A 13,327-nucleotide genomic window follows, 5' to 3' on the forward strand; every position below is an offset into this window, starting at 1 on the left:
ATCAAGCGCATAACCCCAGCATGTACCTTGACCAGAATCGAGCCCAGGACCCTTCAGTCCGTAGTTCCGATGTAGTCAAACTGTACAAAGAGCTATTTCAAAATTTTGATGTAGCTCTCTGTGCAGTTCCAATTTAAAGGTTCCGGAACTTACATTCTCTTGGGGGAGTCAAGTAACTAAAATATGTGCATACTGGTGATATATATGAACTAAAGAGAAGCTTAGAAAGCTGAAAAGGGGATATAAAATCTTGAGATGGAGTTAAAATTTTAGGTAGGGTGAACAGCTGAGACCTCAACAGGAAGGGGACTCTTGACTAAACCAAGCACCTGAAGAATAAGAAGGTGATACTTGCGTGGATGTCTGAGGGAAGAACATTTCAGGTGGTGAGAACAAGCACAAAGGCCCTGAGGCAGTAATGTGTGTGATGAGTACCAGGAATTTCGTGGAGTGTGATGTGACGGGGTAGGATAAGCAAAGGACAGACTAGTTGGAGATGAGGTCATTGTTGGCAGGGGGCCAGTTCATAGATCACATACGTAGGGTTTTGTAGGCCATCGTAGGGATCTTGGAGGCTATGAGAGGGGGAGCACCATGTTGGAAGGGGAGGAATACGGGAGGGTAGTCAACAAGGACAGAAGCATGCAGGCCAGTGAAGAGGCGAAGGTGATAATCTGGAGCGCTCCAACGCCGGTCTTAATGGAATACTTGTAAGGTGTTCTGCGTTGAGATGCAGGAGGTTTTTCCTGTGTTCCTGCTGTATTTATAAGTTCTAGGAGGGATGGGAGTCAGGTCATTTTGGAAGTCATACCATCCTGGTTTTCAAATTTTCTTCAGTAGATTGTAGCACTGCATAACAGTCACTTTGCAAATAGCATTACCTGTGCCCTGCGTGTCTGGGAAATTTTCTTGCAAACGAAGGGAGCACTTTACAAAATAGATGATCTTTGCCAGCTGTCACGTCGGAGCTGTCCCTGGTGATCGTCCCATGGTCACGAAGCTAACGGAAGTACTGTTTCATGGTGATCGCTATCGGTTCTGACAGCTGAAAGAGAAGTAGGTTACTAGGCCTGATGAGCACCATTGAGACGCATGCAAACCACAGAACCGAGCTCCTCCGGGTCCCTCAGCGGGCGGGCCTCACACGAAACGGGAATCCTCTCCGCAGGATGTCGCCGTGCTATTTATTCTCTGGCCCTTTGAGGTTTTCCTCTCCTTTCTCTTAAGCCTTTCAGTTAGTATGTGCTTCTTACGGCCTTCTGAATTTGTGTGATATTTCCAGGTTGCCTGGAAAATTATTTCTGTGTAAATATATCAGAAAACTGGAGTGACCTTTTAATTTACTAGATTAAGATTCAACCTCAGACATGTGACCTTTACACAAATTGACTTGAAATTCTCAAAATTAGTTTTACTTTATGCGTATGTGTATCTACACTGTAAGAGAAGAGAATCTGTATTATAAATCAAACTTAACAAGAGTATCACAGCTGCAAAGGGGGCAGAAATAATTGATTTATGTCAGCCTGGCTTAGCTGACTCAAACATTCCTTTGTTTTTTCAGGATCTGTAGGAGCTGTAACCAGTGTCAGATCCAACATGAATGGATATGTATCATGATTAAGACGCCAGTAACACATACTCCAAATGAGTATGTTTGTTATTTAATTACAGACATTTTATAGTTTCCTTAGGTGAAAAAGAAACTAGATTATCATTTTACATGTTTTATGTATTAAGAATTTAAAGTAAAAAATACTGAATGTCTAGTTACAATCTATATTTTTATTTCTATACTCGAGGCCCAGTGCACGAAATTCATGCACAGGGGCGGGGGAGGGGGTGTCCCTCAGCCTAGCCTGCACCCTCTCCAATCTGGGACCCCTCCAGGGATGTTAAACTGCCCAGTGGGATTGGTTATAAATGGGCAGTCAGACATCCCTCTCACAATCCAAGATGGCTGGCTCCCAACTGCTCACCTACCTGCCTTCCTGATTGCCCCTAACTGCTCCTGTCTGCCAGCCTGATCTCCCCCTAATCACTCCCATGCCAGCCTGATTGATATCTAACTGCTCCCCTACCAGCCTATTTGCCCCCAACTTTCCTCCTCTGCCAGCCTGGTCACCCCTAACTGCCCTCCCCTGCAGGGTTGATTGCCTCCAACTGCCCTCCCTTGCAGGCCATGTCCCTCTCAATTGTCCTCCCTTGCAGGTGTGGTGCCTCCCAACTGCCCTCCCCTGCTGGCCATCTTGTGGTGGCCATCTTGTGTCCACATGGGGGCAGCCATCTTGTGTGTTGGAGTGATTGTCAGGCTGCATATTACTCTTTTATTAGATAGCATAGAGGCCTGGTGCATGGATGGGGGCCAGCTGGTTTACCCTGAAGGGTGTTCAGGATCAGGGTGGGGGTTCCCTTGGGGCGTGGAGCGGCCTGAGCAAGGGGCCTGTGGTGGTTTGCAGGCCGGCCATGCCCCCTGGTGAGCCAAGTATCTGGAATTTATTTACCTTCTCAATTGAAACTTTGTAGCCTGAAGTGGAGCCAAGCCTCCTGCTCACTCTGTGGTTTCCACCATTTCTGTTTGGATTTGTTTACCTTCTATAATTGAAACTTTGTAGCTTTGAGTGGAGGCTTAGGCCGGCAAGGGCAGGCGGAAAGCTTGGCTTCTTCCATTGCCTGGGAAACCCAAGCCTCCCTCCTGCTTTCTGTGGCTGTAGCCATCTTGGTTGGGTTTATTTGCATACTTGCTCTGATTGGCTGGTGGGCATGGCTTGTGGGTATAGCAGAGTGGAGGTTAATTTGCATATTACTCTTTTATTAGCTAGATGCCTTTATTATGGATAGTCTTACAATAAAAGAAAAAGGCAGGTACTTGTCAATTCATGATTTTGTTGTCATAAAGTCGCATTTATATGTCTACCACCTTTATGGCCATGATATTTAACTGCCCTAGACATTTCCCCAGCTATCATCTCATGAGGTCCTAAGAGTACAGGATATTCCCATTTTACAGCAAGGGACCTCAACATTTAGGAACAGCCTAAAGGTCCCTTGACTGTAAGTTATAAAGTGAATAGACTCAGGTGTTTGGATTAAGACCCTATCTTAATCCAAGACCCTATCTATCCCTAACACCCCAAACCATTTTCATCTGTTCTGTGTAGCCCTTTTCAGATTGTTGGCGGTACTTGTAGAATACATACAGGTATTTAGTGGGAAGTTTAATTCATTAGCAGTAGTGATGACAGTGTTCTTCTAGGTGTTTGAGATTTCTAAATGATGGGTTTCTGTAGACTTTTTACTGATGTCCTCTCAAAAACTTGTATTAAATCCAGAAAGACATTAACATATGCTTTTTAAAAATGGATCAATCCTTGCCTGGATGGTGTGGTTCAGTGGTTGGATATTGGCCTAATGACCAGGAGGTCACTGTTCGATTCCCATTTAGGGCATATGCCCAGGTTGTAGGCTCGATCCCCATTTGGGGAGCGGGGCTGGGGCGGGTGTGGGGGGCCAGGGAGGAGGTATACAGGAGGCAGTGGATCAGTGACTTTCTTTCATTATTGATATTGATGTTTCTCTCTCTCTCTCCCTCACCCTTTTTTTCTTTGAAATCAATAAAAAATATGTATGGTTCTTTTTTTAAAAGTATCAATCTTTCCAAATGAAATGTTGGGTGAAAGAAGTCACAAAAGAGACCTGCAGTATGAGTTCCTTTACAGAAAGTTCAGTACAGGCCAAGGAAGCTGTGATGTTAGAAGTCAGGAGGACAGTTACTCTTGCTTTGGGGGAGAGGGGAGCTGCTGAAGTGACCTGAGTCCTGTTTTTATAGGTGTTCCCTTGGGAAGGTTCACTGACTTTTTATTCTTAAGTAAAATTCTTTTAAGTGCCATATTTTCACAGGTGGTAGTTTAAACACTTTCCACCTGAAGCGTTTAATATACATTTATTAAACGTTCTTATACACTCATTCTTATTATAAACTGCCATCTTCCAACGAAAGGCAGTCACCCCTTTCTGTTGTTGTGCCGGGCTCAGTGTATTTCTTTTGAGTTCTTGGAGCTTCCTTGTCACCAGCCCAGTTGCCATGGGGCCATCATCAGGTGCTTGCCAAAACAGCTTTCTTGCTTACTCTTTTTAAGACATTATGGGAGGAAAGGTATTCAAGATGGTCCCCAGTTAGGATATTAATCTGTATCAAAACCGACACTGCTAGAAATGTTCTCATGGAATTCTGATAAGGCTCAGGGCACAGCTTTAGTCAGCTTCTTATAAGTGAGCAATTTTACAGGGATATTTTTCCATGTAAATGGCTTCGGAAGAGCACAAGTAGTTGAACAACAATAGCTCTATCATTTTCCAAATGTTCCTTGAGGCCAGGGCCTAAAGGAAATGAGATTGAGGCTAGAAATTATTTTGAGCCAAACTGCATTTTAATAAAAATGGAAATTGATGGCCACAACCGTGTTGTGTCTCTGGGCTTCTTATGTTAAACTGAATCCGTAATCTACCGACCACAGGAAACAGGAAGAACTTAAGATTCTGTGGGTCAGCAAAACCTTCCGTAGTCACGGTTTAGAGCCTCTGGCCTCTGCGAACCATCATCATTACAGGTCATGCTCAGGATGCCGAGCCAGAGTTCTTGCAAACCATTGCTTCTGTTCCTAAATGTGACCGAGTGTTTTTGTTTGTTGTTGTTTGTGTGTTTGTTTTTGCTTCAAATCAGTTTAAATTAAAAAAAAAAAAAAGTTTCTGTCAGCTCTTTACACACCGTGGCTTCTTTTCCCTCATTCCCCTTACAGGGTTCTGTCTCCTCCTCGGAAGAGGAAAGACATATGCCCACCAGGAGACCTAAAACGCCAACCTCAAGTGACTTCCCTGATCTTAATACTCAGACGAACTGGGCCAAGTCTCTTCCCTTGCCAACGCCAGAAGAGAAGATGCGGCTGCATGCCCAGACTGTCCAGGCCGATGTGGTTCCGATTAACATAACCGGTATGCTTTGCTGTGTAGACAAGGTTCAAAATGTACTCCGGGGAATGACTGTGGCTTTTTGTTGCTGTTGTTGTGATATGCACTTCGCATTTTATACATCAGATGGAAAGCTGTAATATATGTATATTCCTGATCGTTGCTTACTGAAGGGAATACTAAAACTTATTTACATGTGTACATGTACAATAGCTATAGCTTTTAAGAAAGAAGGCTGTGTCACCAAAGGTTGATGTGGAAGAACTACTTGGTCCAGCTGCTCATTTAAAGCTATTTTTTTAAATGGACTTACCTTTAAAAAATATTTTGATTATATGGAGACATATTGTAAATGTGATTTTGGATAAGAAATATTTATGTGGGTTTTTTTTTTCCTAAAAGTTATTTTAAGTAATATTTATAAAGGTAAAGAAATAACAATTTTGTGATATTTCTTAATGATAGATTTTATCTTTTTGTTTTCTCAGGTAAAAGAGGGAAAAATTCCTTGAAATAAAAATATCAAGAGAATTAATAATAACTATAAAATATATATTTTTAGAAACCTCAATAGGATGGTAAAGTTATATTTTGATCCCTAAAATTTAAATTCTACAATCTTCAAATAAAAGTTAATTTTTAGTATAAATTTTTAGAATATAAATACTAGCTGCCATATGTAAAATTCAAGTTCTTTTAGAACAGTATGCTCAAGTTTTAATCACCTGTGAAGATTAAAGGTGACAAATTACAAAGTACATGAAGTTCAAAGTCAGTATTTCACAAACTTAGATGAGCTGTTAAAAATATCAAAATTTCCTGTTTTATCACGTTGGTAGGCATGTACACAGTGCAAAATAGATATGTTAAGAGTTTATAGCTTCAGCCATTGGACTGTGTGTTAAAAGGAATAGAGTACTGATCATCCTCATTGATTGTCAGTCCATACAAAGCATGGCTTACGGGGCTAGAATCTAAAAGAAATCAGGTGACCAGTAAGGATGAATTTTCATTAAAAAATTAGGATGAAAACCATAGCACATTTGCTGCATTTCTGAGACTATTGCTGTTTATTGCCATTAGAAAGCTTTTTGCCATGGCATTGGTTAACTTTTAAAGGACTTATGACATTTTGATAGTTATTGGAGAATTCTTTAAAACCTTGCATTTAAAAATTACTTTTAGAACTCATTTTGAATTCCAGAGGAATGTAATAAATAAGTGCATGAATTATTTTAAATTCCATGGGCATTTATTGTGCGTAGGCCTTAAAGGAAGAATATCATGGCATTTTGGTCCATTTCCTTTTCAGGTAACATCATTGATCTTTCTGAATGTGATTCTTGTTCACCTAGATCACATTTATTAAATATTATTTTTATAAGTAACTATGTTTCAGAACAAAGTATACAGTTTACTGCTCAATGAAATACATAGATGCATATTTTCTACAAGAATATGCACTACATTATTTGATTGATTAAATGCAGCAGAATGTAATTATATATGATTAAATGCCTCAGGAATAATATTATAAATAGATTGTGCTATGAAATATGACAATCCTTAATGGAATTAGGATAAAACATATTATTGTGAGATAAGTAAATTTAAAGCAGAGTAACTAGAATTTTAGGAGTAATGAATTATTTACAGTGAAATGCATTGTCAAAACAGGAGACAGTGTCCTTTCTTTGAGCTTTAATCCTCTCCCGTTTGATATGAGTTACATGAAGTTTAAAAGGAGGCCTTCAGAATGCCACATACGAAAGGTTAATGACAAAAAAAGGAGCAATATGAGTTATGTCAAAATGCAATTTATTTTTGTGTGATTAATGTTTTTAGAAATGTAGACATTAACCATAATTCCTAATTACATATTTATTGATCCATTTTCTGGATACATGTGTTCACATACACATACATATATTTCATAAAGGGAATATTTTTCTAATATTCTGGTATAAGAAAAGCATTAAATTAAATATTTTCACTTTTAGTAGTTGAATTGACATAGGTTAAACAGTTTCCTGCTATTTAAGTGACATTTTCTAAAGCCCCAGATGACTTTTGAGATAAAAATGTACCTTCCTGTCAGGAATTGTCAAGTACTCTTTGACCCTCTAGTGTGATTCTCAGTAAGGTTCAGCTGGGGAGAAAGTGCCGACAAATATATTATTTCAAATCCGAGGTGAAGCCTGCCAGGCATAGAGGTAGAACATTAGCACAAGGAGCTGCAAGCTTGAAAACCAATGTCACCCCTTCAGTTGTAGTTCTGTGGGACTCAGCACGTTCTGAATGTTGAAGAGAGAAAAAAAAATCTTTAAAATAAAATGTATATATGTTTCATAATCTGCCAGGTGGGATAACAACTCTTCCACCTGGAAAATAAGAGTGGGTAAACATACTTAAGCAGTTTTTACAAACTGGCTTTGTATTGATGTTTGAGCCAGCAAAATTTATTTCTAAGTAGTAATCATGACTAACTAATGCCATTTTTTTTTTCAATGAAAGAGAATGATTCAATTCCTCTCAGATATTTGCTGAATATTCAGTATTTACCTAATAACTACTGGTCCCTGCCTTCAAGAAATTTATAGTCCATCAGGGGACACAGTCCTTGTAGGTAACAGTGCAAAATAGAGATCTTTTTTATATCTCCTTCCCTCCAACCCCCAATATATTTTTATTGATTTCAGAGAGGAAAGAAGAGGGAGAGATAGAAACATCACTGATGAGAGAGAATCATTGATCTGCTGCCTCCTGCACCCCACACTGGGAATCAAGTGGGCATGTGCCCTTGACTGGAATCTAACCCGGGACCCTTTGGTCTACAGGCCAACACTCTAAACACAGAGCCAAACCAGCTAGGACAAGTTTGACATCTTTAATGGTGATGTCTATCCTCATGGTTTGTTTCTTAATTTCCTGGGAGCTTGAGTGGTTTATCTTTTGTTTTTATTTAGGAAGCAAAACTAGAGACCAAATACAACTATCTATTAATATTTGAACCATTCTTAATGCCTTGATACAAGGAAATATTTTCCCCTCTGCTGCAGGCAACTAATGGACCATTGAAGGCATGACTTGCCACTTATAAACACCTTACATGGCTGTTGCACAGAGCGACACATTTGTTACAGCGATTGTGCCTTCTGGTGTTTCAGGATCTTCTCTCAGTGGTTTCTGTTTTCCTCCATTAGGAGCAAAGTGGCAAGAGTTTTCAAGTTGAAGTTTGTTCCTTAGGTGAAATGCAGTTTGACCCTTCAGCTCTTTTATCATCTGTTTTGATTAGATAAAATTTTATTTACAACTTATTCCTATTATGATAGAAAGTACCTTGTTCACAAAATGCCCACTTTGAATGGGCCAGTATTGCTAAAAAGAAAGAATGCTTTTATACTTTTCTCACAACAAGAGAGTGGTGGGAGTACATAATTTGTGTGTGTATATATATGCTTTTTTAAAATCTCTTTTTTGAGGAGGTAACCACTTGACAAGGTCAGCGCTATAAAACTTTCTTTAATTAAGCTGGCAAGTCATTTAAAGCGGACCAATCAAAAACTGATACTTTATTTTTTTAATGTTTTCCCATTGAGTGTCAATCACACAAGCCCACATTCTCGAGAGAAAGAAGTCCTGTGGATCTGACATTTGGGGGGATTGATTGCAGCATTACCGGAAATGTCTAAATTCAGATCAACTATTATAAGTGACTATGACTAAAGAAGCAGTTCAGCTTTAACAACAAGCAGTGCTACTGGGTCTCCTTGTGGTAAAAGTCCTTTATCATTATAAGGCTTTTTATGTTTCATCAGAGTATCTCACATCACAGCTACCTTCCGTAGCCTGTCCAAATTGTCCGCCTCCTTGACTGGAAGAAAAACTCTTCATCTAAGAGTTCTTGAGTTATCACATAGGATGGGACATTGGGATGGTCTCTGGCATTGACCAAATGATTAAGATACATCTATTGCCATCATCACATGCACGCTGATGTGACGAGTGATGCCTGTGATCAGAGGACCTGCGTGAAACACTTCCCAGGTGACTCATGTCTAAAATAATGCAGAATCACTCTTCTGGCGTGTTGTGAATGAATTTGCATTTTCCACTCCAGCTCATTTGGAAATGAGATCCAGGTGCTTCCTTTGGAAGGACACACACAGAGAAATTGGAAAAGAGCCTTATGATGATAATGTGCTTTCCTTCCCTTTTTGCCCTTCAGCATTCATTCATCACCACATGACTGGCTAACATCATTATTAATACCTTCTTATCATTTGACAACAAGCTTCTGGAAGAAAGTGCATGGTGTCAGCTTGCTTAAAAAATAACATTGCTTTGCTTGTTCTACTACTCTACATTAGGGGAGAATTTCGATCGCCAGGCCAGCCTTCGGCGGTCTCTAATTTACACAGACACTCTGGTAAGACGACCGAAGAAAGTCAAAAGGAGAAAGACTATTACAGGAGTCCCTGACAACATACAGAAGGAGCTAGGTATGGCTCATCAGAACTGTATTCTGTTGCCCCTCATTTGCTGCTCAGCATTCCTATGCTAACCTCATCTGTGGTGCTTATGAAATCGATACATTCTGATAGCCATCTGGTGCCCCAAAGGGCCAGCTTCTTTCCCGAATGAGGCACTGGGTACAAATCTTAACACCCTATGCAGATGATGTATTGAATTTTGGTGACAAGGTAAGATGAGAAGCTTATATGAAAACTGTTCACTGGGATGGTAGAAATTCATAGTTATGCCATCATCTCTGTGCACCTTAAACAGTGGGGAACTGCCACAATGAAATTTACTTTTCATATTTAGATTTTAAAGTTTTCATAAAACTGAAAACTCATTCTAGAACTTAAAGTTACGGATGTGGACTTCATTAGTTATACTGACAGTATCAGTCGCATTGTCATCAAAGAGACAGCAGTGTGGGATCATTAATAACTACTAGTATGATGGAAAATAGTCATTTAGGTTGGATAATGCATTTCTGTACTTCCAGTGAACCTGTGATAAAAACAGAAAAAAACTAGCTAGTGGGGAGCTTGTTTACTTCATTATTAACTTACCCATTTGTTTCTGCTTACCTGTATATACATACACTATGGACAATCTCTTCATTCTCCTCTTTCTACCTTCGCTTCTTCTCTGGTTTTTAGCGGGCCCATCAGGAACGTCTGAAGAGGCAGCCGGGCAGTCCGGGTCAGCACAGGGACTCTGGGGCCAGGCTGCTTGGCTTTGGACCCTACCTCTGCCACTAATACCCTGGGTGACCTCCGGCTGGTTCCTTCACCTCTCTGAGTACTTGCTCATTCCAGGGAGGGTTGGTTGGATTTAATAAATTAATATAAGTGAAGCCCTTGGCATCTGGTACTACTCTGAGCATAAGAGCTGCTATTGGAGTGACAATAGGGAACTTGATACTACCTTTCTCTTCAGCCAACCTCTGGACTTATTTCATTATAAATACTTTCTCACCTGATGTTTTTACTTTTACTACTATTAAAGGTTTTACTCTAGAAACTCAGAATTCTTACTACTGAGCTTGCCTCTTGGTTACAATGAATCTATCCTAGCCATAGTGGTATGCCTATTCTAGCACTTTGAGGTAGCATTTCAGCTTCCAGGTGCTGTAGACACTGGTCCTGTGTATGTCTTCCCAGCACCCTTGCCCATTCTTCTTTTCCTGACATTTCCTCTTGGACTGCCATTCAGTTCCCAGTATTGGGCTCTGCCTTGCGGACAAGAGTAGCAGTGCTTTGCTTCTGCACTTACAGCTCCAGTGACCCAGGTGACTCCAGGTGCTTGTCTTATCCCATCCCTGGGGGTTAGAACAAAGGCAGGACGACACCCCCAGGATTGTGAGGTCTGTCTGTGGTTCACGCCACTCTTTTTTTTTTTTTTTTTTTTTTTTTTTTTTGTGGCCAGTCCTTCTGTATTGTTCTTTCAAACTTTTTTTTCTCTTTTAGAGGACAGCTAATTAATTTGAGAAATGAATATGTACATGTATGTTCAGTAGGTGCTTAATGAGTGAATCTCTTACAGGACTCAGGTAACATTTGTATTTGAAACGATCTTTAAGAGATGTGTCTTAACCAAAAGGAGCAACTTTAAAGATAGGCCCTTTGTAAGATAACAAGGCTGATGTGTCAAATGTAGGCTACATTTTAATCGGCTTTCCAACCAAAATGGCTAGGTTTTGGATGGCTTTGTGCAAAGGGTGTAAGAATAGTTTGGCCCAGATAAAATGCACAAGCACATTAAGTATTCAGTGTCAATTATCTATATATGCATGTAACAGGAATTCTAGACCTCAGAATTATGAACGTTTATCATTTTTTTTACTGAGCCAACCAGTATGGGCCAGTCACTCACTTGCCTCTTTGACCTCACTGGAATGATTTGGCCAGCTTGGTAACTCATATCTTCTGTCGTTGTAATATTTGTTAAATGAATGTTTGAGCCCCTGGAGCTCATGCTTATTTCTCCTTTGCATGTGACATGAAACCACTACTAAGGATGGAGGGGGGGGGGGGGAATAGCTTTCCCCATATCATCAATGTTGTGATTGTTGCCAGATGTGCAACAGTTGATGCCATTGCACAGTCAATGACATGACCTGGATCATAGCTGGAGATCAGCTGAGACAGCTATATCTAAGAACTAGTTAAAAAAATTAGACAATGACTCTCAATTTTTGTTTTTATCCTCACTCGAGGATATTTTTCTCCATTAATTTTTAGAGTGAGAGAGAGGGTGGGAGACAGAAACATTGATGTGAGAAAGACACATAGGTTGGTTGCCTCCCACACTTGCCCTGATTAAACTTTCAACCCTGGTATGTGCCTCTGCTTGGGAATCGAACCTGGTGCATGGCCAGTACTCTGCTTTGGTGCATGGCCAGTACTCTAACCACTGTGCACACTGGCCAGAGCACAATGACTAGTCTTATAGGTAGACTAGTTGGAAGGAATGGCAGATAGACTAAGGGGAAAATGACATTTGAATACAGTGACATTTAGGGGAAAAACTGAATCATACTTTTTCTTTCTTCATTTTAGGAATTGTCTAGATGTCCTATCCTCTATACACTACCCAAGTTGCCAGGGCTTTGGATTTTTAAAAAATCTAACTAGAGGTGTGTCCAGAATTAGAGTTATAATTATATTATGCTTAATTATATGCAGCTTTTACTTCAAAATCTGTCAATTGTGGACTCTAGAGACTAGCTAATACAACACTTTAAAATCAAGGTTGTGATATTTTCTGTTTACTTCCAAAGTATATTTGATGACTTATTATTTGTTGCCTTCATTTAAATGAATTGGACAAAATTTTAGTTTTTTTCTTTAATCTTATCGTAAACCTACATTGAAGTATATTTGAACACCCTATTGTGAGGTTTCTTTTCTTTTTTAGACTCAGATGGGGTTAATTTGTTGATGATAATTATATTTGGCTATTTCTGAAATTTATCCCAATATGTATTTCCCAAGCAGAAAAAGCCTCATTTAAAGTAATCTTCTTCTGAATAATGTCTGATAGGTTTATATTAAAAACATCACTAAAGACCTGCCAAAACTTTTTCAGATTTTCAATTATACTTGACATGCAATAATATATTAGTTACAGGTGCTGATAAGACTTTTTAAAAATCCTACGTAAACCTTAAATCAACTAACTCATAGATTTCTGTCTTTGATTACATGTGTTCTTTAAAAATTGAGAATCCCTTACAATATTATATAATAAGTAAAAGAAAATATACGTAATTATTTCTTTACATTATGTTTTTAAATAAGATAAATCCCATCAATATTTTTAGCAGCATCTAATTGTATATACTTGTTTGTAGTTCTCTTTTTGTAGTCTGGTTTTGTTCTTTCATTCTAACCAATGTAACATCTGAATCTGTAATATTGTGACACTTTTTGGGGAAGGCAGGAAGAGATATTTAATCCCATCATTGAGTAGAATAGGTATCTTGAATGTTTGGAATCAAACTGCTACAAACTGATAGTGCCATACAGGTCAGGCTCCCACCTTCCATACTTGTACCAAATGGCAAAACGTGTCCCTTTTGTTTCTTTTTCTGCAAAGTGGGTTTTTTTTCTGTTCCTGCCCTCTCGCTTGCTTCTGCTCTTTCATATGCATATGTGTGAGTGTGCGTGTGTGAGTCTGTGTGTATCTTTAGTGAGTGGGTACTTGGCAGAGGGGAAGGAGAGGGAAATGGATCCTGTTGGGGAGAGATATGAGTACAAAAGTGGTTCTCCATCAGCACAGGGAAGGGAAGGGCTTTGTGCTGGGTGCCTGCCTCCGCAGGGCGACATCTCCTTGCGGTTTGCAC

General features: G+C 39.6%; 1 protein-coding gene across 5 annotated transcripts in view; it reads left to right on the forward strand.

Annotated features, from left to right (window-relative positions):
- NHSL1 (NHS like 1) overlaps positions 1–13,327 on the forward strand; it is a 192,229-nt gene that overhangs the window by 167,512 nt on the left and 11,390 nt on the right. For 3 of the 5 annotated variants that reach the window (XM_084890650.1, XM_084890651.1, XM_084890654.1), the window contains 2 exons: positions 4,800–4,992; positions 9,339–9,470. In XM_084890650.1, the coding sequence (XP_084746776.1) occupies positions 4,800–4,992; positions 9,339–9,470 (325 nt within the window). The remainder of the gene's footprint in view (positions 1–4,799; positions 4,993–9,338; positions 9,471–13,327) is intronic. The other 2 variants (XM_084890652.1, XM_084890653.1) reach the window with 1 other exon arrangement.

Source organism: Pipistrellus hanaki (assembly GCF_964339955.1).
Source record: "Pipistrellus hanaki genome assembly, chromosome: 7".
Lineage (NCBI taxonomy): Eukaryota > Metazoa > Chordata > Mammalia > Chiroptera > Vespertilionidae > Pipistrellus > Pipistrellus hanaki.